Source organism: Dermacentor albipictus, chromosome 2 (genome assembly GCF_038994185.2).
Source record: "Dermacentor albipictus isolate Rhodes 1998 colony chromosome 2, USDA_Dalb.pri_finalv2, whole genome shotgun sequence".
NCBI classification, from domain to species: domain Eukaryota; kingdom Metazoa; phylum Arthropoda; class Arachnida; order Ixodida; family Ixodidae; genus Dermacentor; species Dermacentor albipictus.
The window spans coordinates 75,887,501-75,912,433 of record NC_091822.1 but is presented as its reverse complement, the minus strand read 5'-3'; the positions used below and the strand labels follow the sequence as shown (position 1 = coordinate 75,912,433).

Here is a 24,933-nt window from a genome sequence, read left to right as displayed (position 1 = left end):
CAACGCCGACTAACACGAAGTCGCTCGAAGGTAGATCCTTTAGTCTCCACCCTATAGTTTGTTTCCCAGTCCATAAGGGCGATCTTGTGTGAGGACAGCGGAACCTTAACAAATCCGCTCATAGGGCCGCGCGAGGACTTGCCAGCCGCGTTCCCCTGCAGACACCCTCGTCTCCTCCTAGGACCTGTAAAGATCAACTTCAGACATATAATGAGCTCACCAAGCACTTCTATATAGGACTTAGAGAGTTCTCTCTTCCAAACAAAAACTTAACAGGGCGCAGTCAGTCACTCTCCGCTTGCTACAGATGAACTCGTACCTAATCCTTGGTGCATGAGCCGAATCGACATGGACTACAACAGATCATTCCACTGGGCGCAGTGTGGTGGAAATGTGAACTTGGGACACATGTTGTGGGGATGCGCGACGTAGGCCTCCTATCTGGAGGACAAAAATAATAGGGACGACGCTCTTAGGAGCCGCGAGATGCAAGACAAACTCTGGGCTGTCCAGAAGGCCCACGAGGCAGCGGAGAACATACGGCTCCCCATCCTGACGTGGGAGGTGCCCTCTACACTTTGACGAACAGTCGGGTGTTCTTCAGGACCCTTGTAGGAAATAACGTTTCACCACTACAACCAACATTCCGAATGAATCATGAAACGGAGAAGCGCGGTTGCTACAACTAAATATTAACTGCGACGAGCATGAGACGATGAATGGGAAGAGGCGAGTAGTAGTAATGTGCACTCATCTTATATGGTTGTTGCGTTTGGATGATGCCGGTGCTTCGTGGAAGATGAGCAGTGGCCCATGCATGCGGTAGTACGTGATGTAGTAGAACAGTGTCATGTTTGGTAGAGCTCGTACGTAGACGTGGTCGATGAGTCTTCCGCCTCTCGATGCGAACCATTGGCGGCGGCTGCGTATGACGCGGCTGCGTGGTGCCTATCTATGTTGAAACCAATCTGCGATGGGGACAGAGTGCTCTGAGTGGTGATAGCTTATATTATTGAACACACACCCAGCTGTAAGTACACCAACGTATTTTTTTTTACACTTTGCCCTCATGGGAATGCGGCCGCCATGCCTTGGAATCAAACGCACAATTCTTGCAAAGCACTGAGAGCAGCCACTGAGCCATCACTGCAGGTGAGGTTGGACGGGGGGGTTGGAGGGGGTATCATATGCTATCAACTCTCTGATTGGTTCCCAGAATGATGCAGATGATTTCTTTCTACGGTAACTTTCTTATTAATTGTGATTGACGTAAGAATGTGAAGGTATAGTTTTGTATCTTTCCTAGATAAGAAAAAAGTGAGCATAATATTACATAAGTGCCGGTACTGGGCATTTAGAATAACAGCAGCTGCCGGTGCAATAAACTTGATCTTAAGAATGAGAAAAAATAGGAAAAGCTATACAGTAGCGGGAAATTTTTTCTGAACATCTACGGCAATAGACAGATAAAACCGCTGATAGTTAACATGGACGTCGTACACTTCAGTCCTTGCCAGCTTCAATGCCTCTGGCTTGCAACGCCAGCAGTGTTCGCCTGAGTCGTTATCATCAAGGTCACTCATTTTATGGTGTTCGGTTGGATAAAATTGAGCGAAGGACCATATATTCCTTACAAAAATGAGTTTCGGCTGTCTATAGAAAGTCTATAGACGTTTTGTAGACGACTTTGTCTTCTATAGACTTAGCCTTATGTTGATGCAAAGTCTATAGACTGCCGATAGACCAGAGTCGATAAGGTTTCTATTTCTTTTTGTTTACTCAAATTCTATAGATGGTCTATAGAAAAAGTGCGTAAGATAATTGTTTATTTTTGTCTAGGTCCCCTCTATAGACTGCGTATAGACGAAAGTGAATGTACTCTCTAATCACTTTTGTCAATTCTTTGTCTATAGACTGTCTATAGACGAGAGTCGATGAAGTTTCTTTCTGTCTACTCGCATTCTATATACGGTCTGTAGAAAAAAGTCGATCAGGTGTTTGTTTCTTTTTGTGTGTGTCCCCTCTATAGAATGCCTCTAGATGAAAATCGATGCTCTCTCGATTTATCCTGGTCCATTCTTTGTCTGCAGACTGTCTATAGACGAGAGTCGATAAAGTTTCTATTTCTTTTTGTCTACTCGCATTCTATATATATAGTCGGTCTATAGGAAACAGTTGATTTGATGCTTGTTTCTTTTTGTCTACTTCCACCCCATGGTTTACCTGTAGACAAAATTCGATACAGTCTCCATGTATCCTTGTTGATTCTTTGTCTATAGGCTCTCTATAGACGACAGTCGATAAAGTGTTGATTATTTTTGTTTGCTCCCAGTATATAGATTGTCTATAGACAAAAGTTGATAAGCTGTACGTTGCTTTGTCTATTCCCAGTCTACGTATTTCTTTCACAAACACGCACATGCACAGAATCACGTGCACACACACGCACACACACAGACACACATATCGCTGCGCGACAGGCCGCTCAGCGCACATTGCGTGTATGGGCGAGCTTCTTTCACGCTCGGAAAAACACTTTTACGGAGCACGTGTTGAGCAACAGAAAGCTGTCTCGAGAGTTTCTCATGCTGCTGCACAATTTTTTATGCGAAGCATATTACGAGGGCACAACCCAGCTCCTCAGGCGCGGCGGTGTCGCCTTGAAACCACGTGACACCGTGACGTCACGACAGAGGAGAAGTGGCTTTGGCTCAACTCTTGCAAGATGGGCTGGGTGGGAATCGAACCAGGGTCTCCGGAGTGTGAGACGGAGACGCTACCACTGAGCCACGAGTACGATGCTTCAAAGCGGTACAAAAGCGCCTCTAGTGAATGCGGTGTTGCCTTAGAAACGAGCTGTTTCTAAGGCTCAGGTGTGCGTCGCTTGCTCAGGCGCACATTTCGTTGCCGCGCCGAACGCTGCGTTGCTCGACGCTCACCGCGTCCAATGCGGGGCGTCCAAGGCGAAGCAGAGTAACGCATGAGTTGTTTCTTCGTCTAGCCGAACCAAATATAGCCAAGCAACAGCAGTTCACCAAGCTAAACAGTGGTTCAACAACTAAAATAAAGGCTAGTATGCTTCGCATCCTGGGCTTAACCTTACCTAAGCCACAGCCATTTTTCATTGAGATTTTTCACCTAATAATTATCATTGAGAAGTTGTATAATTAGGAAAAATCATCTAATCAAGGGTGAATGCAAACAAATAATCTGAGTATCTCCAAGTGACGGCAAAAACATTACTGTGGTTCTCACCGACTAAGTAGCAGGTGCATATTTTATAGTTTGGCTCAAATTAAGTGAAACATCCTGTACACTTCTCTGAAATTCGAATTATTCTCCACGGTTTGCTATATCACCGCTAGTCACCTACCTTCCATGGAGCTTCATCAGAGGATGCGGAAACTTGGCTCAAGACTTTCAGAAGATCTCGGTCTTCAACGACTAGACCTCTCAGTATAAGCTGTGCCGCGTGTACTTCTCCTTGGAAGATGCCGCTAGGACATGGCTCCAGAACCGGCTCTGCAGTCTTACAACGTGGGACCTGTTCCGCACTAACTTCCCGGGGAACTTCGCGAGCATCACCCGTAAACAAAGAGCAGAAGTTATATTGGAAGCCCGAGTCTAGCTACCTAACGAAAACGTTGCCATATTTACGGAAGAAATGAGCCGTCTATTCAACCATGCCGACCCGGAAATATCCTACCTGAAGAAAGTCCACATAGTCATGCTCAGTGTTAAAGAACTTTTCGACGGATTGATACTAGGTCCATCGAAGAATGTCGAAGAGTTTCCTCGCTAGGCCACCACCATCGCGAAAACAATGAAAATGCAGAACCGATAATTCAGCCACCGCACGAACTCAGCAAACTACGGTGGAGTTGTATTACTAGTAGAATCACTGTGAAAGATTGTGAGTGCAGTCGTGCGGAAGGAGCTTCAGAAGTTGTTACCTTCATCATAGCCCCAAGTGGCTTGAATTACCGATGTCTTACGAGAGGAGCTCTGACAATAACTCGGAGTGGCCACAGCCACAGCGAGGAGCGATGATGTACGTCGCCGTAACCCGCCGTCACGTTCCCCCTCCGCGCCCACGCCTAGTAACGTCACAGTTCCGTCGTCCACCACCGCCGCTGCCAGCAGGCCAGCTCATCGTCTCGCGCAGCATTCTAAGGAAGACTGACGTTTGGCGCGCCTCCGACCGCCGTCCGCGTTGATCACAGCGGAGAAGCCGTCCACATCTACAGCTGATGTCCTTACAGCAATATGGGAATGGAACGGTTCGCTGTCAGCGCCCGGCACCCTCAGCAAGGTGAACGCCCTCGTGATATCGCCGACGACGTCGCCGCTACTCTGTGTATCCTTCGATGACCGCTCCATTCACCGTCTCCTGGCCACTAGTTGTCCCCGCAACTGGAAAACCGACCATACACTGGCCCAGCGCGAGGCTGGTCTGCGAGCCCATATCCGGAAATCTAAAAGCAGTAACCGATGGAGGTGTAGTTGCTGTTCGTCAAACTGACGAAGATCTTCCACCGTCGAAGACACCGAAAAGACTACCTCGACGGCACATCAACGAGACGCCTCCGCCCCAACGAAGTATAGAGAGAATAACTTTATTGAATTGAGGAAAGGGGTATACGGGATTAGGAGCTTGATCGGGAGCGCCCCAAGTCCAGGGCTCCACTGGCTTCTGCCGCTAGCCGAACATCACCAAGAAGAGCCTCCTGCACCTTCAGGTCTGAGCTGGCGAGTTTTGATTCCCATTAGAGAGACGAAGCATAAAAGCAAAGAATACGCCCACAAAAGAACAGCCGACGACGCTACGTTCCAGACACATGTAAACACGACACAGCTATGATCCCATGCCAAGACCGAACTGCAACCCAACATATAGAACCACCGACCTCAACGTGCTTCACGACAGTCACGGAGTCACCATCTTAGTGGACACAGGAGCCAACTACTCCGTCCTGAGTGGACCCATTGCCGCTCAGTTGAAGAAGATTGAGTATGCATAGGAAGGTCCTCAAATTTGGACCACTTGAGGACATCTAATACCGCTGACTGGAATCTGCACGGCAAAAATTACCGTTTGCATGACCGTACCTACCCTGCCACCTTCGTTACCCTCCAAGAGTATTCACGAGGCATCACTCTGGGCATGGACAACCAACACGGAACAATCATCGACTTGAAGTCGAAGTCGATAACGCTGTCCGAAGATCAAGCGATACCACTGAAAGCTCTCGTAGACACCGCGCCTTGAGTGCGCTCGAGCTCAAGTGAGCATCCCGCCTCGCTCCAGCATCGTCACTTTCCCCGGTACCGAAACACCGTTAGAGGTAGAAGGCATCATCGAGGGCGATCAACGGCCACTGCTCAATCGTGAAATTTGCATCACAAGAGTAATCGCTCGACTAAACGGAGGGAAAGCGAAAGTCATGCTGGCCAACATCAGCAAGGAGTTCAAGCACGTAAACAAGGGCACGACTATCGGATACCACAGGGAAATTGTGGAAACCAGCACTGCGTTCATAGTTTCGCATTCCGCCGAGTCTACCTCGACGACCATAGTTCCCGAAGTAGTCTTTGACACAAATTCAAGCCTCCCCTTGAGTGATGAACTATAGCTCGAAAGTCTTCTTCAATGATACAACGACTCCTTTTCGACGTCATTGAAAATCCCGCAAACACTAGTTGCAAAGGCATAGAATAATAACCGAAGAATCCGGTTGACCACGCCGCCAGGACCCTTAACGAGTGTCGATGCGAGGACGAGAGGCCATAAGGCCACAAGCCCAGCAAATGCTCCACGATGCTATCAACCAGCTGTCGAAAAGGCCGTGGGCGTCTCCTGTGGTTTTAGTAAAGAAAAAGTTTGGAAGTCTGAGCTTCTGCGTCGATCATTCGCCGCTTGAACAAAATAACGAAGGATGACGTATACCCACTCTCACGGATAGACGACGCATTAGACTGGTTGTGCAATGCCCAGTAGTTTATGTGGATGGATTTCAAGACTTGGCAAACTGAAGTCGATGAAAGGGATCAAGAGAAGACTGCGTCTATCACGCCAGACGGCATCTGCGAGCTCAAGGTGATGCCATTCGGACTTTGCGTCTGCGACGTTACAGCCCGTGATGGACACAGTCTTGGCAGGATTGAAGTAGCAGACTTGTCTACTTTAATGAAGTTGTAGCGTTTTCCACGAATTTCGAAGGTCACTTAAAGCAGCATCAGACAATACTAGAGGCGATCAAGTAATCTGCACTCACCCTGAAGCCGGAAGAGTACCGTTTCCTTTACGAAGAACTTGTGTTCCTAGGCTACGTGATCAGTAAGTCTGGCTTCTGTCATGACCCACAGAAGCCAGATAGCCGTCATCGCTAAGTTCCAGCGACGAGTCGATAAGAAGGCAATGCGCCATTTCCTTGGTTAGAGTGCCTATTACCGGTGCTTTATGAGAGACTTCTCAAGCGTTGAAGAACTGTTAACTCATCACACGAAAGCGGACGTCGACGTTGAATGAGAGACACGGAAAAACGACGCATTTGAGGAGCTCAAACGACGGCTGCAGTCAGCCGGTGCTTTCGCACTTCGACTTCGACGCTGACACGGAAATCCATACTGACGCAAATGGCCTAGGCATCGCTTCCATTCCTATAGGGTATTAGGAGGGAGCTGAAAGCGTAATAGCTTACACTCGCCAGTCGCACTCAAAAGCGGAAGCGAATTATTCGACGACAGAGATAGACTGTCTTGCGATCATTTGGTTTACGGCGAAATTTCGGCCTTACATATATGGAAGGCACTTCAATGTGGTAAGCGACCACGACGCCTTGCGTTGGTTGGCAAACTTAAATGATCCTTCAGGTCGCCTAGCATTATGGAGTCTCAGACTCCAGGATTTTGACATAACCGTGGTGCATAAGTCAGGCAGGAAGCATTTTGTCGCCAACTGCCTGTCGCGCGGCCCTATTGAGCCCCCACTGCAAGACTGGCTGGACGACGACGTCTTCCTAGGAACAATAACTGCAAACGACTTCGCCGAACAGTAACGAGCACATCCGGCGCTACAAAGCCTTGCGGACTACTTAGAAGGCAAGACATACGTTGTTATTAGGGTATTTTGGCGTGGATTGTTTTCTTTTTGCTTGCCCAACGACGTCCTCGTAAAAAAAGAACTTTCCCCATACCGCACAAACTGCACTCTTGTTGTGCTAGCAGCTCTCCGGCTAGAGGTCTTGCGCGCCCTGCACGACGATCAGACAGCCGTGCACCTTGGGTTTTCCCGTATGGTCGCAAGGATACAAGTACTATTGGCCGCGTCTGACCGCTGACGCCACCCCCTACGTCACAACATGCCGTGACTGGCAGTGGCAGAAGACACCACCGACTAGGCGAACTGATGTACAACAGCCGATCGACCCTCCATGCTGATCGTTTCAGCAGGTCGGCATTCATTTCTTAGGGTCCTTCTTGAGGTCAACATCTGAAAACAAGTGGACCGCCATGGCCACCGATTACCTTACCCGCAACGCCGAAACGAAAGCCCTCACCAAAGATAGTGCTTTGGAAGTAGCCAAATTTTCTCTCAAGAACATCTTCCTGCAACATGATGCGCCAGAAGTCCTCATTACTGAGACAGGAATACATTTTCTAGCTGGGCTTGCTCAAGCCATCCTGCAGCATAACCATACATATCACTGGAGGACCACCGCCTACTACCCGCAGACGAATGGCTCAAGGGACACAAAAGGTTAATATTAAGTCAACGTGGATTGTTGAAATACCGTCCTACAAACCTGGAAACGCTTGTTTCATGCGAAGAAGATACATATTTTAGGAGAAAATACGTTCTGAAGCATCCGCGTACCTCTAGCGCAGTTCAAATCGCCCGCCCTCCGATCGAGGAGTGGTGATGTCATGGTGTCATAGTGACGTTGCGCCGTCGGTGAGTAAAACGGCACCCACAGAAGGCGCTACGGCTTTTCTGCGCAAAACGCAAACGCGTGGCCAGAAACAGAGCCAAGACAGCACCGACAGCAGCGCGAAAGCGGAACTAAGGTGGCTAGCGGAAGGGGAAGCGGGCGACGATAAGCTGGTTCTTCATTTTATGACGCCAGCTTTGATGCTCGTTACAATGGATGACCCTGACAACGACACACTGGCTCGTGATGCTGGGCTCGACTTCAGCGATTTAAGCACTGATGAACGTGACCTGCTGCTGAGGGCTTACGCTGCCGGCATCGTTGCGTACTACTACGACGGCAACTGTATGTCATGGCTGCACATATTCGCACATTTGTAGCTTTGCCTTCCTGAAAACCAAATGCCCCACTCATCGCCCCGTCTTCAACCTGCAGTTGTTCTAGCGCTTCGGAGAATGCAGGCAAGACCGACGGAACAGCGCTACGGGAAAGCATTACTCTGAAAGGCACTCCACACGACTTCAGTAAGTCGGCGTAGAACTCGTAATCCTCTGGACGAATGTGCAGCGAGCACACTATGCGATTTTTCGGCTCTTTGCCAACGCGCTGTGGCAGAGGTACGGCACTTACCCACTTCGAACGGAGAGGTAACGCTGAATTCGCCGCTGCGACTGCCCTTGGCCAAGTTCCTCGGACCGTTCTCGCATCCCACGACATCACATGGACGCAGAATTCTCGCTGCTTGTTCCAAATGCATGTTTCGCGAGCCAGCAAAACCAGCGCAGCACGATGCGATAACGAAACAGCTGAAACTCCAAAGCGCGCGCGGCGCAGAGTCGAATGCGCAGAGTCGAGCGAGAACGAATCCTTTCGACCACCCATACTACCGAAGGGTAACGTCAAAATGTTATTTTTTCTTAGAACCGTACAGAAGTACACAAGTAACATTTTCTTCAGTCTTAAACCCTAACGAAATCTTTGTAATACGAGTATTTGAGTACTAGTGACAAACTATAATGAGGAGTGCCTTCGTCATCGGGCTAGTACCGGAATGTTGCCGGGGATTCAAATCGTGTCATGCATTTACTCACTTTCTGGGTTACTAAAGCTCTGTTCGCGATAATGTTAACGCCTTAGACGCTCCAGAGCATCGCTTTGTCACTTTAGCTTGACGTCATAGTGACCTTTAAGGTGCGATCTTGTACGCGTTCGAAAATAGAACGCAGGCGGTTCGTTCTTTACGTCACGAAATAGGCGGCATGTTCCGTTCCGTTCGTCCGATAGCAGACGACACGGAATGATTGATAGCAGATATCACGCAACAATTGACGTCATGGCGTTCGACACGGTTCAAATTGACGAATCGTATTTGGCTTGGTGGAACGAACCGCCTCCGCTCTATTTTGGAACGCGTAGAAGGCCGCACCCTTAGTGTCCCTTTAACATGCTAGCGATGTACGTCGACGTCGGAAATAGGACGTGGTAGTCATGTTTCCGTATATCAGCTCTGCTTACAACACGGCAATGCAAGAAATAACGCAGATAATGCCGCTCAAGCTGGTTTACGGAAGGCACACAACGACGACTAACGAAGCCATACTGGAGCGCGTCACCACCGAAAAAAATGTACACGTCTCCGGCTATATTCAGCGCTCCGAGTAAGCCCGACAGCTCACCCTCCCGGCCCGCCCGCACATCAAGAGCCAGCACTACAATCTTCGACGGCGCTACGTGGAATACCAGCCTCGCAACCATGTTTAGGTTTGGACCGCAATATGCTGACAAGGACTCATCGAGAAACTACTGCGACGCTATAACGGACCCTATAAAATCATTCAAGGTCGTGGCAGACGGAATTTCGCAATCGCATTGGCGCAGCGCACCATCTCAAGTGGAAACCGTCGTGTGTCTTAAGCCCTTTTACAGACGCTGATGAACTTTGTTGTTTTGATGTCTCTATAATACGGATGCTCTTGTTTTTTGCTTTTGTGTTTCTTTGCAGCATCGGGACGATGCTTTTTAAGAGGGGAGTATTGGCAGGAGTACTTGTTTATGCGGTGACCGCGTTTCACCGCGTAACGAATGTTATAGCTCGGCTCAGGACGCGCATGCATGTATCGGAAGTTTCTCGAATATTATCAATGCTTCTATCCGATGCTTCTGTCACCGAACCTTGTGTAATTTGATTGCATGTATGTGCGACAAGAATTGTGTAGTACTTTCTGGAATACACGCGGGCATCAGTGATTACCTTGGAACCTTCGATGACTGACGTATAAAAGCCGACGCGCTTGACCAGCTGATGAGATTTTCGATGACCGCCTAGTGCGTTCGCTACTATCGTTGTTCTTCGAGTGCAGCCTGTTTTTCTTGGCATACGTTCGCCCAATAAAGAGTCACTTTTCGCCACTCACAATTTTGATACAGCGTTCTTCATCGTCCCTACCATGTGACAATATTGAATTTTCAGAACATGTTTGCACTTTTAAAGCTTTACCTTTTCTCAATAGTTATGCTTATGTGGCAATTTTGTGCTTCAATAAACGCTGGTTTACTCATGGTTCCAAATCGTGGTTTCTTTGTTTCTCGTCGAAGATGCTCCTGCTAGGAAAGAATGCAGCCTCAAATACATGTAATACCAAAAGATAATGAAAGAAAACCTCATGGTAGCGCAGAAGGATTAGCTGCTAAATTTCAACGTGTGAGCTGAACAGTGACCAGAGCTTCTAGCGTATAAATCGGTTATGCTCGCAGAAATGGCGATAAATCGAGATGCATTTAATGCTAAGTATGAATTAGGCGGCAAATGAAGTTCCCGTATGGCCGCAACAACACCGTCGAAAGCCTTCCCATGATCGCATTTGCTGTTTTTAAGGAAACCTCCTTGCTTAATCGAATTACAAGTCGCTATTCTCAGCAGCACCTGCCTAACGTATTGATTTAGATTGGCGAGTAAGACGTATTGACAACGGTAGTCACATAGGACCTTGAATTTATTGTGAAGCTTTCAGAAATAAGCTGTCGCTGCAACAGGTTTCATATGGGCACTGTTCGTTCCCCGTGGACAAGCTGCGCATTCAGTTTCGCACGAGAAATGGCGATCTCATACCTAGGGTAGATAAGATCAGGGTTTTGGGGATGCGGATTGAGTCGAACGGCGCCAACACACTGACTATCCAGAAGATCATTGCCAACACAGAAAATGCGGTGCGCCTAGTAAAGAGGGTGGCCAACAGGCAGACGGTTTGAAGGAGGACAGTCTGATTAGGCTAATTCACGCATTTTTATTGTGTCACTTGACTTATGTGGTGGCCATGCACAAGTGGAAGCCATCATAGGAGAAACTTGATGCGCAGATTAGGAAGGTCACCAAGAAAGTGTTAGGAGTGCCAATGTGCACCAGCTACGACAGACTTCTCCAACTGGGCATTCATAATACATTGGATGAGATAGCGGAGGCTCAGGAGAGGACGCAGATGGTGCGTCTCTCTATGTCTAGTGCGGGTCGGCAGACTCAGAGAGTTAGGTGTTCCTCAGGAGAAGATTTCGCAGCTTCACGTCGGTATTCCCTTGAAGGTCCGTAAGCGGTATCACGCCAAGCCTGTTCCCCAGGAAGATGGATCCGGAGCGAAATGTGGGCAGAATAAAGGCCGGGGGGCTTGCCTGCTGAGACTCATTCGTGATGAGAATGAAAAGGTTGGCTTCGTCGATGCTTCTTTTAAAGAGGAGAGGAAAGAAGGAAGAAGTGGAGAAGGAAAGGCAGGGAGGTTCACCAGTTTAGCTTGACCGGTTTGCCACCCTACACATTGGAGGGGGATGGGGGGGATGAAAGATGGCGAAAGGAGAGAGAGCACATCGCACAGTACACACATCGTCCGTTATAGTCCATTACTCTTTGCGTGGTACGTGATATCACTGTCACAACCGCTTGTCCAATCCAGTCTCTTTCAAAAACCGAAGTAGTCCCTTCGTCGCCATCAGCTGTGGTGTCTTCTGTCGGCGGTATGTGAAAATTGTTTCGAGGGACAATGGTCCAGTGCCAAGGTGCGCTAGAACGGATGCGAGGGACTGTCGCTGAACATTATATTCAGGACAGTCGCATAGAATATGTTCAAGCATCTCCTCGCAAATACAGACATTGCAGAGAGCGTTGTCAGCCATTCCAATGCGAAATGAGTAAGATTTCGTGAAAGCCACCTCTACTCATAAGCGATAAAGCAGAGTCGCCTCTCTTTGGCGGAGTCCAGTTTCCATACAGAGATGCATCAAAGAGGGCAGGTGGTATTGACGGTTGCTCCGGTTGGTCTGGCTGTTTGGTGTGCACCATAGAGAGCGTGATCTCCTGTGCAAGCACTCGAAGTCTGCTAGCTGCGTCGGACCGTGAAAGTGGTAGGGCCTCTTGTGCCTCTTCGAGAGCTGCCCGAGCGGCATTATCGGAGTCTTTGTTTCCTATGACGCTGCAGTGAATTGGCAGCCCCTGAAACGTCACGTGGTGTCCTTTTTCATGTGATGTATGGAGTAGGCATCTAATATTGAATACGAGCTGTTCCAATGGCCCGCGACACAGAGCTGATAGCACAGTTTGTAGGGCTGCCTTTGAGTCGTTGAAGACTGACCATTGTCGAGATGGCTCCCCATTGACGAAACAAAGTGCAGCGCGAAGAGCAGCTAGTTCTGCAGATGTCGATGTTTTTGGGTGGTCAGTCCTAAATATGATCGTAATAGCTCTTGCTGGGACAACCACAGTACCGGACGAACACTGGATGTTTGTGGAACCATCTGTATAAATGTGTTCACTGTCCGCGTACCTCTCGTGCAGAAGAAGCAGAGAGTTGTTTCAGCACAGACGACGACAGGCGCCCGGGTAGCCATTGTCTTGTGTCTTGGTCGGCGCGTGGGAAGAGGTCTCTGACGACGTTCCCGCGGCAACTCCCGCACTCATAGCAGATCAGGTCCGCGTTGGTGAGTTCGGTAACAATAGGTGGCCTGCCGAACTCATTCAGTCACAACGGCGACGAGGCTAGGGCGTAACGGTGGCGGTTTCAGTACAAAGCCTGCTTCGTCAAACGCATCCTAGCTGAAGCGACGGAGAGTGGAGGACGCGCGTATTGTTCCCGACACAGTCGATTTAGTCACGCCGCGGCTAGAGGTTGGCGGCGGCGCCCCACGAAAGTTGCTGTCACTGTCGCTACTGGTAGGAAAAACTTTCACTGCAGCTGGCTGTTCTTAACACTGTACCAAATAATGTAAACAAGTTTTTTTTTCGTTGCTGAACGCAATCCACAAGCAGTTTCACCTTATTAGAAATTTGCAAATGTTCGATTCGATATTTAACGGACATTTTTCTCAAGCATTCGGAGCATACATGTGATCTTTATTCCATGAATAAATAAAATCGCAATACATAAATAACTAAAATTTAAAATTAACATAGAAGTGAACAGAACATCTTTACTCGACAAAACAATTAAAAAACTAAAAGTCGCAAAGTTGAACTGCAGCGCGCCATTTTTGAAACAAATAAATTTATGTGGCTCTAAACATAATTAACAAAGACAGATTGTGGGAAGATAACCTTTTCCGATAAACTAAACCATGCAGAGTTTCGCATGAAAATATATTATATATAACGTTTTTTTTTGTTTTTTCTTTCGATTTTTTTTCTTTTTTCATACATATTCATAGATCGCTAAGTGCACGATGGCGCACTTAGCGTTGCGCCCTAAGATTCATGGCGTGCGGCTCCTCAGTGTGCGGCCGCTCTGCGCGGTGTCTCGGCGTCGCGTTCGAGGAGTGGAATGACCTGCTCCACCACAAACTGCTCGGCCGACGGGAAGGACAGGATCGCATCCATCCAGGAGGCCAGTCGGCTGCGAGAAGGGGAGGAACCAAGACCTCCGCGGCCTGCTTTGTCCTTGGGCAGCTTCTGGAACATCTTCGTCAGCAAGTAATGAAGCCACAGCACGTTGGTGTGCGGGCGAAAGGCTTCCCAATCGTCACTGCGAGAAAAAAAAAAGAAGCAATAGAGCGAGTAAGGTGTATGTCGTAGATTCGTTTACTGAACTTGAAAATGGACAGTCTGCAAAGAACAAGTTCTTTAAGCGCAGCGCAAAAAAAAAAGAAGGCGGGAGGGACACGAATAAACCCACACCGACATGCAATACATTCAAGTTAGCGCGTTTGCCTTCTGCTTTTTCCGTTCGCGTTTCTATTTGTGCCATTTCTTGCATCGCCATTTATCACCTTTCTAACATCTGAAAGGATGCAAGTTGAAATTTTCATTTTTCTTTCATACAGTGTCTATCAGTACAATTTTTTTTCTTATTTTCAGTCATTTTCATCAGTGTTTCGAGACATACGAAAGTGAAATGAAGGAGCCAGAAAGGAAATGTTTCAATCTACCTACCTGAATTCACGCTATACATTCATTCACTAATGGAGCTATCGACCTAATAATCAAATTCGCTGATCGACGTCCATGCCTGTTAACATCTGCGCTATGATGGCTGAAGGATGCCATGTTGTTATCCATGGCCAATCAATAAAGCCCATGCTGCTGCGCTTATCGAGAACAAGTTTCGAGCATATGGTTGTATTTCCACATCTTCGGATATTCGAATGTATTGCACTGAAAGTTGTCAAACTGCAAGAAAATATTTAGCGGGGGAAGAAACAACTAGCGCTGCCGGCGCTCAGAATATCGCCGAAGCTGTCGCCGCACTCGACTGGTCCGACGCTGGGCGACGCTATTTAGTCGACTGTCGCGACATGGCGCAGCTCAGGAACTTCAGCGGCTCCAGTTCGGCAGCCTTCTGAGTTGTAGGCGCCTACGACAGTGGTTAAATGAAGAGGGATTCTTCGTCTGTGTGAAGGCGAGAGTCTGTAAAGCGAGACACGTGTCAGTTTTCATTCGCGTTGGGAACGCCAGCTGGCATGTGCAAGACGTCCGTCTCCCCAGGACGTCCACTAACTTTGCAGGGATGGTGTAGCCAGTGCCGACTTCGCCACAGCAGGCGCTCTGCTGGCTCGGATTCTTCAGTGCATTAGTTGCCACGGAGTTCTCGCACGTTGCTGTACGATTAGCAGTGTTCCAAGAAAGAAAGAAAAATGCATTGTGACGAAAAGCTGCGCCACCGCGGGCTGCGCAAATGCGAAGGCGTGGATAGCTTATAGCACACTTTCACAACGCATGAAAGCAGCAGGATCAAAGCTGTGTTCATTGCAGTGTGTTCATCAGTATTCGCGCGTTAACTATAAAAATGTGCCGGGTAGATAATTCAAGCCAAATCAAAGAAAAGTGCAGTTACGGTGGTGCTTTATCTGTGTTTATTGTGTTCTCACAACCATATGTATGCATACAATTACGTGCCCTGGACACGACCGTACACGTTATGCATCCGACTCGTGTAACTGCGGCTGTCTCCTATGAACGCAAATCTAGATCAAGTCGCCATGGGACAGCGACCGCAGCAACCGACGTCAGCCAGGTTGCGCGTCTTTTTCGTCCATGGCTACGCGAGTCTGACCATCTTATGGCAGCACATACAGGGCCAACGTTAGCCAAGCTCCTAAAAATAAGATGCAGAATACAACGAAGACGCAACCAATGGTATTCCGTCAGCAGTGACGTACCGCAACAGGATTCTTTTTTTCATAAGTATGGATAAATACTTGAAATAACGAGCCTTTTAATTACGGGATTGAGGGCGCGAATTTTTATAGAAAAGTAATAATTGCGTTTTAGAAACACCCGATTCAGTGGTTTTCAGTGCGCTATGTCTCCCGTGATTATTTTTTCTGCCTTATAATGCAAACGCGCGAAATATGAAAGCAGCCGCACGATTACGCGTCCGCGCGCCGCGACACCAGCGGTGCCAGGCGTTGCTCAGGGGAATTAACTCTGCTCAATACCTGGCTCGTCTGCCCCGTGAAAGTGGCGAAGCATCGGTATTGGCGTTGGTCACCGTGAACTGCAAGTTTGCTTTTCCGCGTGAAGCCAATGCAGTGCGCAGCGGCATTGAGCAGGGTTCATTGATCTGTCTTGGTGACATCAGCATGTGTCATTGTGCCCTCCATCCCCCTTAAGCAGACGAGAACGCTTTCAGCCAGCAGAGAACGATGCTCGCCTGCAATAAGATTGGATTCCGCCTTTGGCGTGACGTCAACATCCGGGGAGCTTCAACGGGGTTCTTTCACACGCATCTAAATCTAAGTACAAGGGCGTTTTCGCATTTCGCCCCCATCGAAATGCGGCCGCCATGGCCGGAATTCGATCCCGCGACCTCGTGCTCAGCAGCCCAACACCATAGCCACTGAACAACCACGGCGGGTGACGATGCGATGCACACCACGGCGGGTGACGATGAGATACACAGCGGTATTCTGAGCACTCTTAAAGAAATTACAGACCCCCGACTTGGCCCGAAGACTAGGAGTGAAGGCGTTCAGCCGAGGTTTTCCGACATCGAAAACTCGCTTGACTCTCTTAAACAGTGCCAGGCTAAAATTCCGACTTGTGGAAGTTATATCAATGCCATGCAAAAACGACTTTCACGCACCACCGAGAAAGTAGATGACATGGCAAATAGGGGACGTCGCAACAACGTTGTTACGTTTGGCGGTTCCGCTTCTCTGTTCCGTTAGCCCACTCAGCTTCGATAAAAAGTCGCGAACGATATTTTCAAGGGTATGGTCGGTGCCTACGTAAGAACAGTTGAGCGTATTCACAGTGGTCGACGAAAAAATAGCAACCGGGTGCGTGCCCTCATATTGCGCTTCTTTTATTTCACAGAAGGAATTGGTAGTTCTGCGCAACTACCACAAACATAAGGATAAAAGTGCGTCTGTTGCAGAAGATTTCTCGACGATTGTTAGGAAGGCACGGTGCTAACTGGCATTCATCCAAGTTGGAACGTGGAAATGGAGAAAAAAAGGTTAGTCGCGTTTATGATAAGCTTAAAATTAATAATGACACGTACGCGTGAGATTCTGCTGGAAGGAGGAGGGTGCTTTTAAAGCAAAGCAGAAACCCGGTTACTTAAGTCGCTGAGGGATCTTCGTTGTGGTATGCTGAGCAGCAAAGAACTGTCGACAAAGCTTAGTTTGTGTCAAAAGTTACGGAAATAAAATTAATAAATTAGAGGAACTGATTTTGCTCTGCCCTCCCTTCTGATGGTCTGGTGATCACAGAAACGTGACTGAATACTATGATACATTGTTTTGGCATGTTTCCCATATTTTACTCAGTCTTTTGTTCGCATCGCCACAGTCGGGGTGGCGATGTCATAGTAGCTGTCGAGCAGAGCTTATATTCTCGCAAAGAAGTTGCCATTGACCATCACACGAACGTTTGGTGAAGCAGTGCCACCTATGATTCTTCTTCCATGCTAGCTGGTAGCGTTTAAAGACAACGTGGGTTCCCTGAGCGATATGTATTGCACCTGCACGACCATCTCAATGCCAATGTAAACAAGCGCACTAGATTATTAAAGGGAATACCTTAGGCATCCATGTTGGCGGTGTCCTTGGCGAAACTGCGCCGTGACGAAAAGGCCGACGCCGCAAAGAGTTAAAGCACGTCAAAAAAATGTTCGGATTGACGTCTCATTTCTGAGCGAGGTTTCTGTAAATACAGTAAATTAGTAGCTTCGAAAAAAAATTTGTACATATCTGTCCGGGTGGGAATCGAATGTTAAGTTTAGTAACTGCTGTCGCGCCAGGTGCTGCTGTGCCGAAAAGCGGGCGGGCACGCTCTGTGCATTGACGTCACAGTCGGAGCGGTGGCGATTGTCGGCGGCAGAACGATGGCGGATCGTGCAGCTCTTGCGGCTCGCGAGGAAGGCCGCGCAAGTACGCCACTGCGGAAAAAGTGCGAGCCGCTGCGCCTCAGTTGCCACTCGTGCACTTCCCACTGCGGCTCGTTGTGTCTTCCAACTGTATAACTTGTTGCATTAGCAGTACGACTTGCAAAGAAGTCTAACTCCGACTGTTATAAATTTACGTATCACCGAATGCGCATCAGCATTTCGCATTGTGTTACAAGAGTGCAACAAATGCCGAACTTTTTACTAACTGGCGATTTTAACTTGCCGGGAATAGACTGGACTAATCTGACAGTTGGGAATTAAAAAAAACGCGAACTGATTTAAACACGATGTTTAACTTTGGCTCCGACCCGCCTTGATACACATCCGACGCCCATTCAGGAGGTGGTTTCGTCGGTGTTGCATCCTGTTTTCGTGTCTCGTACTTTAATGCCAAAGCTGAATATCAAGCATGATATCACAAGAGGCTGTCGTTGACGTTTCACCAAATAGATAAACGCGTCGGAAATGGTAGAGTTATATCGCGTATTGCATGTAAAGACTCTTATCGGGCCAATGATGAAAGCGTCATTTATTGCCTCGAAGACCTCTCTGACGATTTTTCCCAGTTTACAAAGCAAGCGCCAACGATGTCTAGCTGGATCCAACTCAAGGCAGCGATTGCGCACTACGAGAAAACTCTCACCTCAGGAAAATTCAAATCAATAAGGCGCGAGACCCCGTGAATTACTCGACACATTTCATTTGATAAAGCGATTGCAAAGCACACGTACAGAAGCAACAGAAATCTCGCGGGATTAAGTGAACTTGTTCGTAAATTGAAGGCAGAGATTACATGCGCCAAACATGGTTTTTTTTTTCGAATACACTGGCAAACTTTGATAAATCAACCATAGAAATTGTGGCGATAACTATCGGAGGCAGATAGTTCGCCATCGAAGCTAAAGATCGCAAATCATGTGGTAGAATACGTGCGTGCCATGGTGAATTCGTTTGTCAGTTTTGTCTTCGCACGTGTTCCCTCAACAAATGATTTCTCAGCACCGCGCAGCCTTATGCACCCTGTGCAGATTGCAACACCGGCCATCTTGAACTTGCTATTACTTCTTCACGTAAGAAAGGCCCCTGTCCCCGACAGCATTTCAAACCACTTCTTTAAAAGATATGCAGAAGAAAGCTTTCGCCAGTTTTAGATATGTAATTTTCCCAGTATCGCTAGGCACGGGTGCTCTACCTGAAGACAGGCCCTGCTCGAAATTTCCGCCTATTCACAAAGACGGCGACAAACTATTGGTAGATACTTATCGGCACATGCCCTTAAGAAATTGTAAAATGTTAGAACATGCCATCATAAAGCAATCATAAGCTGCTTAGAAGTTAATAATTTACTTTATAGCAGGAAACACGGATATTGTAAAGGGATGCGAACTGTAACCCATTTGCTTGAAATTATGCATGGCCTGTCAGGGTAATTAACTCCACCCTGAAAACCGACGCAATTTAGATTCATATTGCTACCGTGACCCACATTGTAAGTTATTCGAAAAGTTGAATTCAATAGATATTCATCCCAAAATAATTACGTGGATTGAAGCATATCTTTCGAACAGTGTGCAGTATGTTTCAGTAAACTGTCGATTAAAGCCATCTTAATGTTTTATCAGGCGTACAAAAGGGATCCATTTTGGGACCTTTATTTGTTCCTGATTTATTTTAATGATATTTATTCATGCGAAGATCCAGGAGTTCCACTGAAGTTATTCACCGATGAATGCGTGGCCTACTGCACTGTACCAGCGTGAAGGACCAGGAATTTTAATTACGCGAAACTGCTGACTTGTTTGCCTTGGGACATGGAAATAAACGTCAAGTAAACGAAGTTCCTCAGGGCGTACAAAAGGGATCCATTTTGGGACCTTTATTTGTTCCTGATTTATGTTAATGATATTTATTCATGCGAAGATCCAGGAGTTCCACTGAAGTTATTCACCGATGAATGCGTGGCCTACTGCACTGTGCCAGCGTGAAGGACCAGGAATTTTAATTACGCGAAACTGCTGACTTGTTTGGCTTGGGACATGGAAATAAACGTCAAGTAAACGAAGTTCCTCAGGGTAAGCAGAAAAAAGGAGCCTTTCTTTTCAGTTGCCAAATATCGGGTACTGATATAACTCAAGCGCTGGAACTCAAATATTTAGGAGTCAATTACGCAGGACCTAAAATGGGCGCAGAACACTGAGACTACATGCACCAAGGCATTCAAACAATCAGGATTTCCACTCCGAAAATTAGGGATGGCATCGCCACAGGTGAAAGTAGCTTACAAAACTTTAGTATGGCCAATTTTTGAGTATGCAAGTAAAGTTTGGGACTCCAGTCAAGCTTATCGAAATGCTTGAAAAGTACAAAATAGAGCATTCAGGTTATCTCGCACAACGGTCACACTACCTCGCAGAACGGTCACAAGTGGTTCTCTTGGATAAAACGATAAATGCAAGTGGTGAGCTTCCACTGAAAGCCGGTTCCATTCTATCACCTCTACTTTTCAATAAATTTATTATTGATTTATCTCGGGTTATTTCGAAATGGTCGATATTTCAATACGCTGACGACACTGTACTGCTGTCAAAACATTTTTCGCACAACATGGCTATCTCTAATCTTCAGAATAATGTGGACGAGACAATGACATGGTTTCCATGTTTCCTGCCTGTCATCGCTGATAACTGTCTAAAGGTTAACGCCTTAAAAAGCCAACTCGTTTGCTTCACATCCCCTTTAAAGCTAACCGTAATCGATGCACCGATTCTACGGCACAGTCGGAACTGTCATCCCTTTCGATGCGTGCCGTTTAACTGCGTGCCGTTTAACGTGAACTCGGTGAAATACCTGGGGGTATTCTTCGACAGCGATATGTCGTGGCATAGTCAACTATTGCACATTTCCGATAAACTTAGGAGCGCTGCGTGGTTATTCGTTCACATTAAAGCTATCGTGCCGCTTCAAGTAAAAAAAAACTATTGCGCATGCCTTTCTCTACCGCACTCTTCAATATGGGATTACTGTTTTTGCTTTCTGCCCCACCCGATGGTGAAACCGTGTCGATTCTTTGTTAAAAGACATACTAAAAAACAGCCTACAGCACTCCATCAATCACAAATGGTAACATCTCAGCGCTTGGCCTCGCATGCTTCTAGACTGTTTACGCAAACTGTGGTCCTAAGGCATTTTTGGTTCACTGATTTTAAAGTATGTTCTCTGTTAAATAATAATTCTCGCCATACATGTGGCGAGAATTATTAATCATGCTAACCTTGTGTTTCTTTTCATACTACGTCACGGAATTCCTGCCCCGTACTCCTGAAGTTGCATCACGTTTCGCATTCCGCGCAAGTCCTCCAGGGAACAGAGACCTTTCCATGTTTCCTGCCTGTCATCAACACTCAACTGTACAGGAACACTTATAATATGACAATGCTAATTTTCAAGATCTCGATATTTTTCATAACTCGCTGTCAATGTAGAACTACGGAACAACAAAGCAAACCTCGGAAACGAACACACTGTTCAATTGCATTCTCTCCTTTTTCTTTTATATTTACCTTGCCCTTCACTACGTATACACTGATCTTTTGACAATTGCCCCTCTTTTTTTAATTATCTAGCCTCTTTCTGCCATGGCAGAAAGCGCGTTCCCTTGCAAAATAGAATGTGTCTGGTACTCCTCCTATCGGCGCACTCCATAACAACAGCGCCGCGCGTGGCAATTTTGCCGCTCCGGTCACCACTCACTTGTGCTAAACTTCTTTCGCTGGGACTGTACGAGCCAGGACTATATTGCCGCGTGAATAAAGGAAAGAGTTAACCTAGTGGTAACGCCAGACTTTCTCAAGTAGTGGTCCCATAGTTGCGAAAATCCTTAGAAGTACGTGACGTCACACCAACTCACCGGCGCTGTTGTTCGGGAGCGAACTTCGAAAACGCAGTGCCAGACGAATCGGTATTGGCGAGAAACACCAGCTTACCCTCACCCTCGAGACGTGCGGGCACTTTTGCAGTCGCAATTAGGCATGCAGCGATTTTTATTTTTGCAACGCCTGCAAAGCAAATACGTAGGGCCCCGAAGTGGAAAAACGATCTTACGCTAGAGCTGGGCGTAATATTATTAGCGATGGCAGCGGGCCAATGGCAAGCAGCACCTACGAGCAAAAATCTGCGCATGCGGGCCATGGTATTTCACCAAGCAGTCTCACTCCACTCACCCGTTGTGCTCCTTCATGATCCGGTAGATGTCGTACTGGAAGCTCCCCGTTCCCTGGAATATAGCGGAGTCTTTGGAGAGGTCCGTGAAGTACACCTGTCCACCTGGGCCGAAAAATAGTAGACAGATGCAAACTTTGTACATTGATCTGGAAACTAAAGAACGACGTATACAACTTTGTGGTGAAAGTGAATGTGTATTCAAGTCCTCAGTAGAGTATGTGACCCCGCTTTCTGTATGTCATCGTCTATGCCGGAATGGATAAAATAGCTGGGATTATGAGACATGGCACAGCTCAATTAAAGAGTAGAGAGACAAACGGGCATACGCGATTTGTAGGTTATCCTATTCCTCTGCATAAACATACTTACTCGCTTATATATGCAAGGCAGCAAGCTCTCTTAACTTTTATTATAAACCCCTGTCCACCGTGGTTTTCACAGACTTCCTTTACAAACAGCGGTGCCAAGAAGAACGTCGAATGACGTTGAAACCACGGTGTCCTTGCGCGGGCGAGCTTAAATTATTGGCACCGTCCAGGTCGAACTAATCGCGCAACTATTGATCGGCGTGTTTGAGATTATTTCTGCCCTCTGTGCCTAGGTAAAAAAAAAAGAAAAACGTAAACCCAAGGATCGGCGAAAAAGTATTCTCAGAATTTTAAGTCATCACACGTGGTCACTCACATAAGGGCCTTCAAACCGGAAGACGCCTTGGAATGAGCGCAGTGCTTTTTGAGGAACAAACGTATATTGCGGGATTTACCCTCCCGAAACTTCGAACTGGGTTATACGACTAAGGAGCGACACGCAAAGGGAGGCAGGGCGGGTGAGCGATGCAAAATTTTGTCCGTTTGGTGTTCTCGAACGTGCGCCAAAACACGGCACAAACGCATTCTTGCATTCCGCACCCATTACGAGTAATAAATTCTGGAATGAATTTTTCAAGGCTTCCTCATATGAAAGGATTAATGCTTAGAGGCCTCTCATACTGCCCTTTAACGCTGGGCGGGCACCGGTAGCAATTCACGTGGTACTTCATCCTTGTATAGCTTCAGCGTGTGTATATTACACACACACACAAACACACACACACACACACATTTCTATTTCGCGGCACGTTGGCTATCACTTAAAATTAATAAATAAAATTCTATTGTTTTACATGCCACAACCACGATCTGCTTATGAGGCACGCCGTAGTCCGGAAATTTGGACCACCGGGCCTCTAACGTGCACCTAAATCGAAGTACCGCGGGTGTTTTCGCATTTCGCCCCCATCCAAGTGCGGCCTCCGTGGCCGGGATTCGATGCCAGCGGCTATCACTTGCCTACGGGCGCACGAACACTGGTGGAACACGCGACAGGCTGTCGCAAAGCCGAGGTCGCCATAGTGGGTCGTCTTGGTCGAAAAGATCCCGGGGAAGTGAAATCAAAGCCGGCCGAAGCGTTCGGCCAGAGTGGAATACCTATGCGCGTCCGCGACAGCGTGTAGTCGATCACGGACCCCTTGACGCCAGCAGTGCGCACTTGGATCTTCCGGCCGTGCAGCACGAACTCGGCGAACTCCAGCTCCGTGGGCTTCACCAGCACGTTGTCGCAGTGGAGGTCCCGGTGCTCGAACTCGAGCTCGGGCTCGGCCACAGCCAGCGAGCAGGCGACTTGCAGAAAAACGCTCTCCAACTGCTCGATCGTTATCTGCATGAGGGCAGGTGCGCCACACCCTTTATATCGCCCCATACACACACCGCAGTGCTGCCTTGGCAAGTAAATATGCGCAGTTCTCGGGCAAGTATACGTACGCTTGTTGTAGTAAATGCCAGAAAACTCTGCGCCGCTTTCCTGTGAACCGTTAGTGCTAGCTATGCTTTAAGAAACAACTTTTGACGACCATGGTTCAATTTCGAAAAAACCGCAAAAATTTTGTGCAAGAAGGCACGGCAGTTAAACGAAAAAAAAATTCTACATGATGCGGTCTGGTGGCACCAGATCGCTAAGTGAAAACGTATCTATTTTTTTTACCATTAAGAATGGCACAAGTTCGGTAATCCTGAGTGGAACAAAATCATATTGCAGCACTGTATCTGGATGGAAAACAGCGAGTGTAAAAGTATACGCCACGTACACGTTGGCGTATACGTCATTGCACTCTTTTGCTCCTAGCTTGATTCTGCTTGACAATATCGTGCTATTTTTTACCTGATGTGGTACCATTGCGCGCGACAAGCGTTAAAACCAGCTAAAAAGCACCAAGGACAGCGCGGGCGGGTCAAGCCTATACACGAACGATGTCGATTTGTGGTTTTCGGCAGTATGAGACCACGGAGTAGACGCGGTGGAGCAGGTCGAGGTACTTTACGAGGGTAACGCGTGGCCAGTGCTCGCGAACGAATTATTTGTGCGGCCACGTTCAAGACCGAATTGGTTGTCGACAGGAGCACAACGTATATGGCAGACCGCGCGTACGCCGTTTACACGAGAGCAGCTTGCGACGTATACGAAGCCTGGAGTAGCGGTGCGCTTTGGGGGCGAACTGATTGAAGACGCGCTTCATATTTAGAGTCGATCAAAACCCGAACGATGTTCGCAGACAGTGTCACGTGACACGGCTCGCCAGCGAGTTGAGGCATGCTCGTAGAGACGCAGAGACTTGCGCCGATGCCCGCAGTTCACGTTCCATTGGTTCGAGTCTCAGGAACTCAGCATGAACTCCTCTCTACATCAGTTCACCACGCTCGCTACAGACGCGCTGGCATGGCAGACAATTGCAGCGGGTAACAACGCTCGTACGGGGCGGACGCACAAAAACAGACATGGGCGATGTGCTGTTTCTGACTTAAATTTTATATCGAAATGTGCCATTTCGTGCATGCACTGAACAACAAAAACCAATCACTGATACAAGGTTTATTGCATCC

The 24,933-nt window shown here is 47.6% G+C and overlaps 1 protein-coding gene across 2 annotated transcripts in view; it reads right to left on the bottom strand.

The window, feature by feature from the left end:
• Window positions 1–13,285: 13,285 nt before the first annotated feature.
• Window positions 13,286–24,933, bottom strand: part of LOC135913111 (uncharacterized) — a 110,962-nt gene continuing 99,314 nt past the window's right edge. For both annotated transcript variants that reach the window (XM_065445784.2, XM_065445783.2), the window contains 3 exons: window positions 23,485–23,713; window positions 22,018–22,120; window positions 13,286–13,930 (listed from right to left, as the gene is read on the bottom strand). In XM_065445784.2, coding sequence (XP_065301856.1) covers window positions 13,678–13,930; window positions 22,018–22,120; window positions 23,485–23,713 — 585 coding nt within the window. In that variant the 3' untranslated portion in view covers window positions 13,286–13,677. The remainder of the gene's footprint in view (window positions 13,931–22,017; window positions 22,121–23,484; window positions 23,714–24,933) is intronic.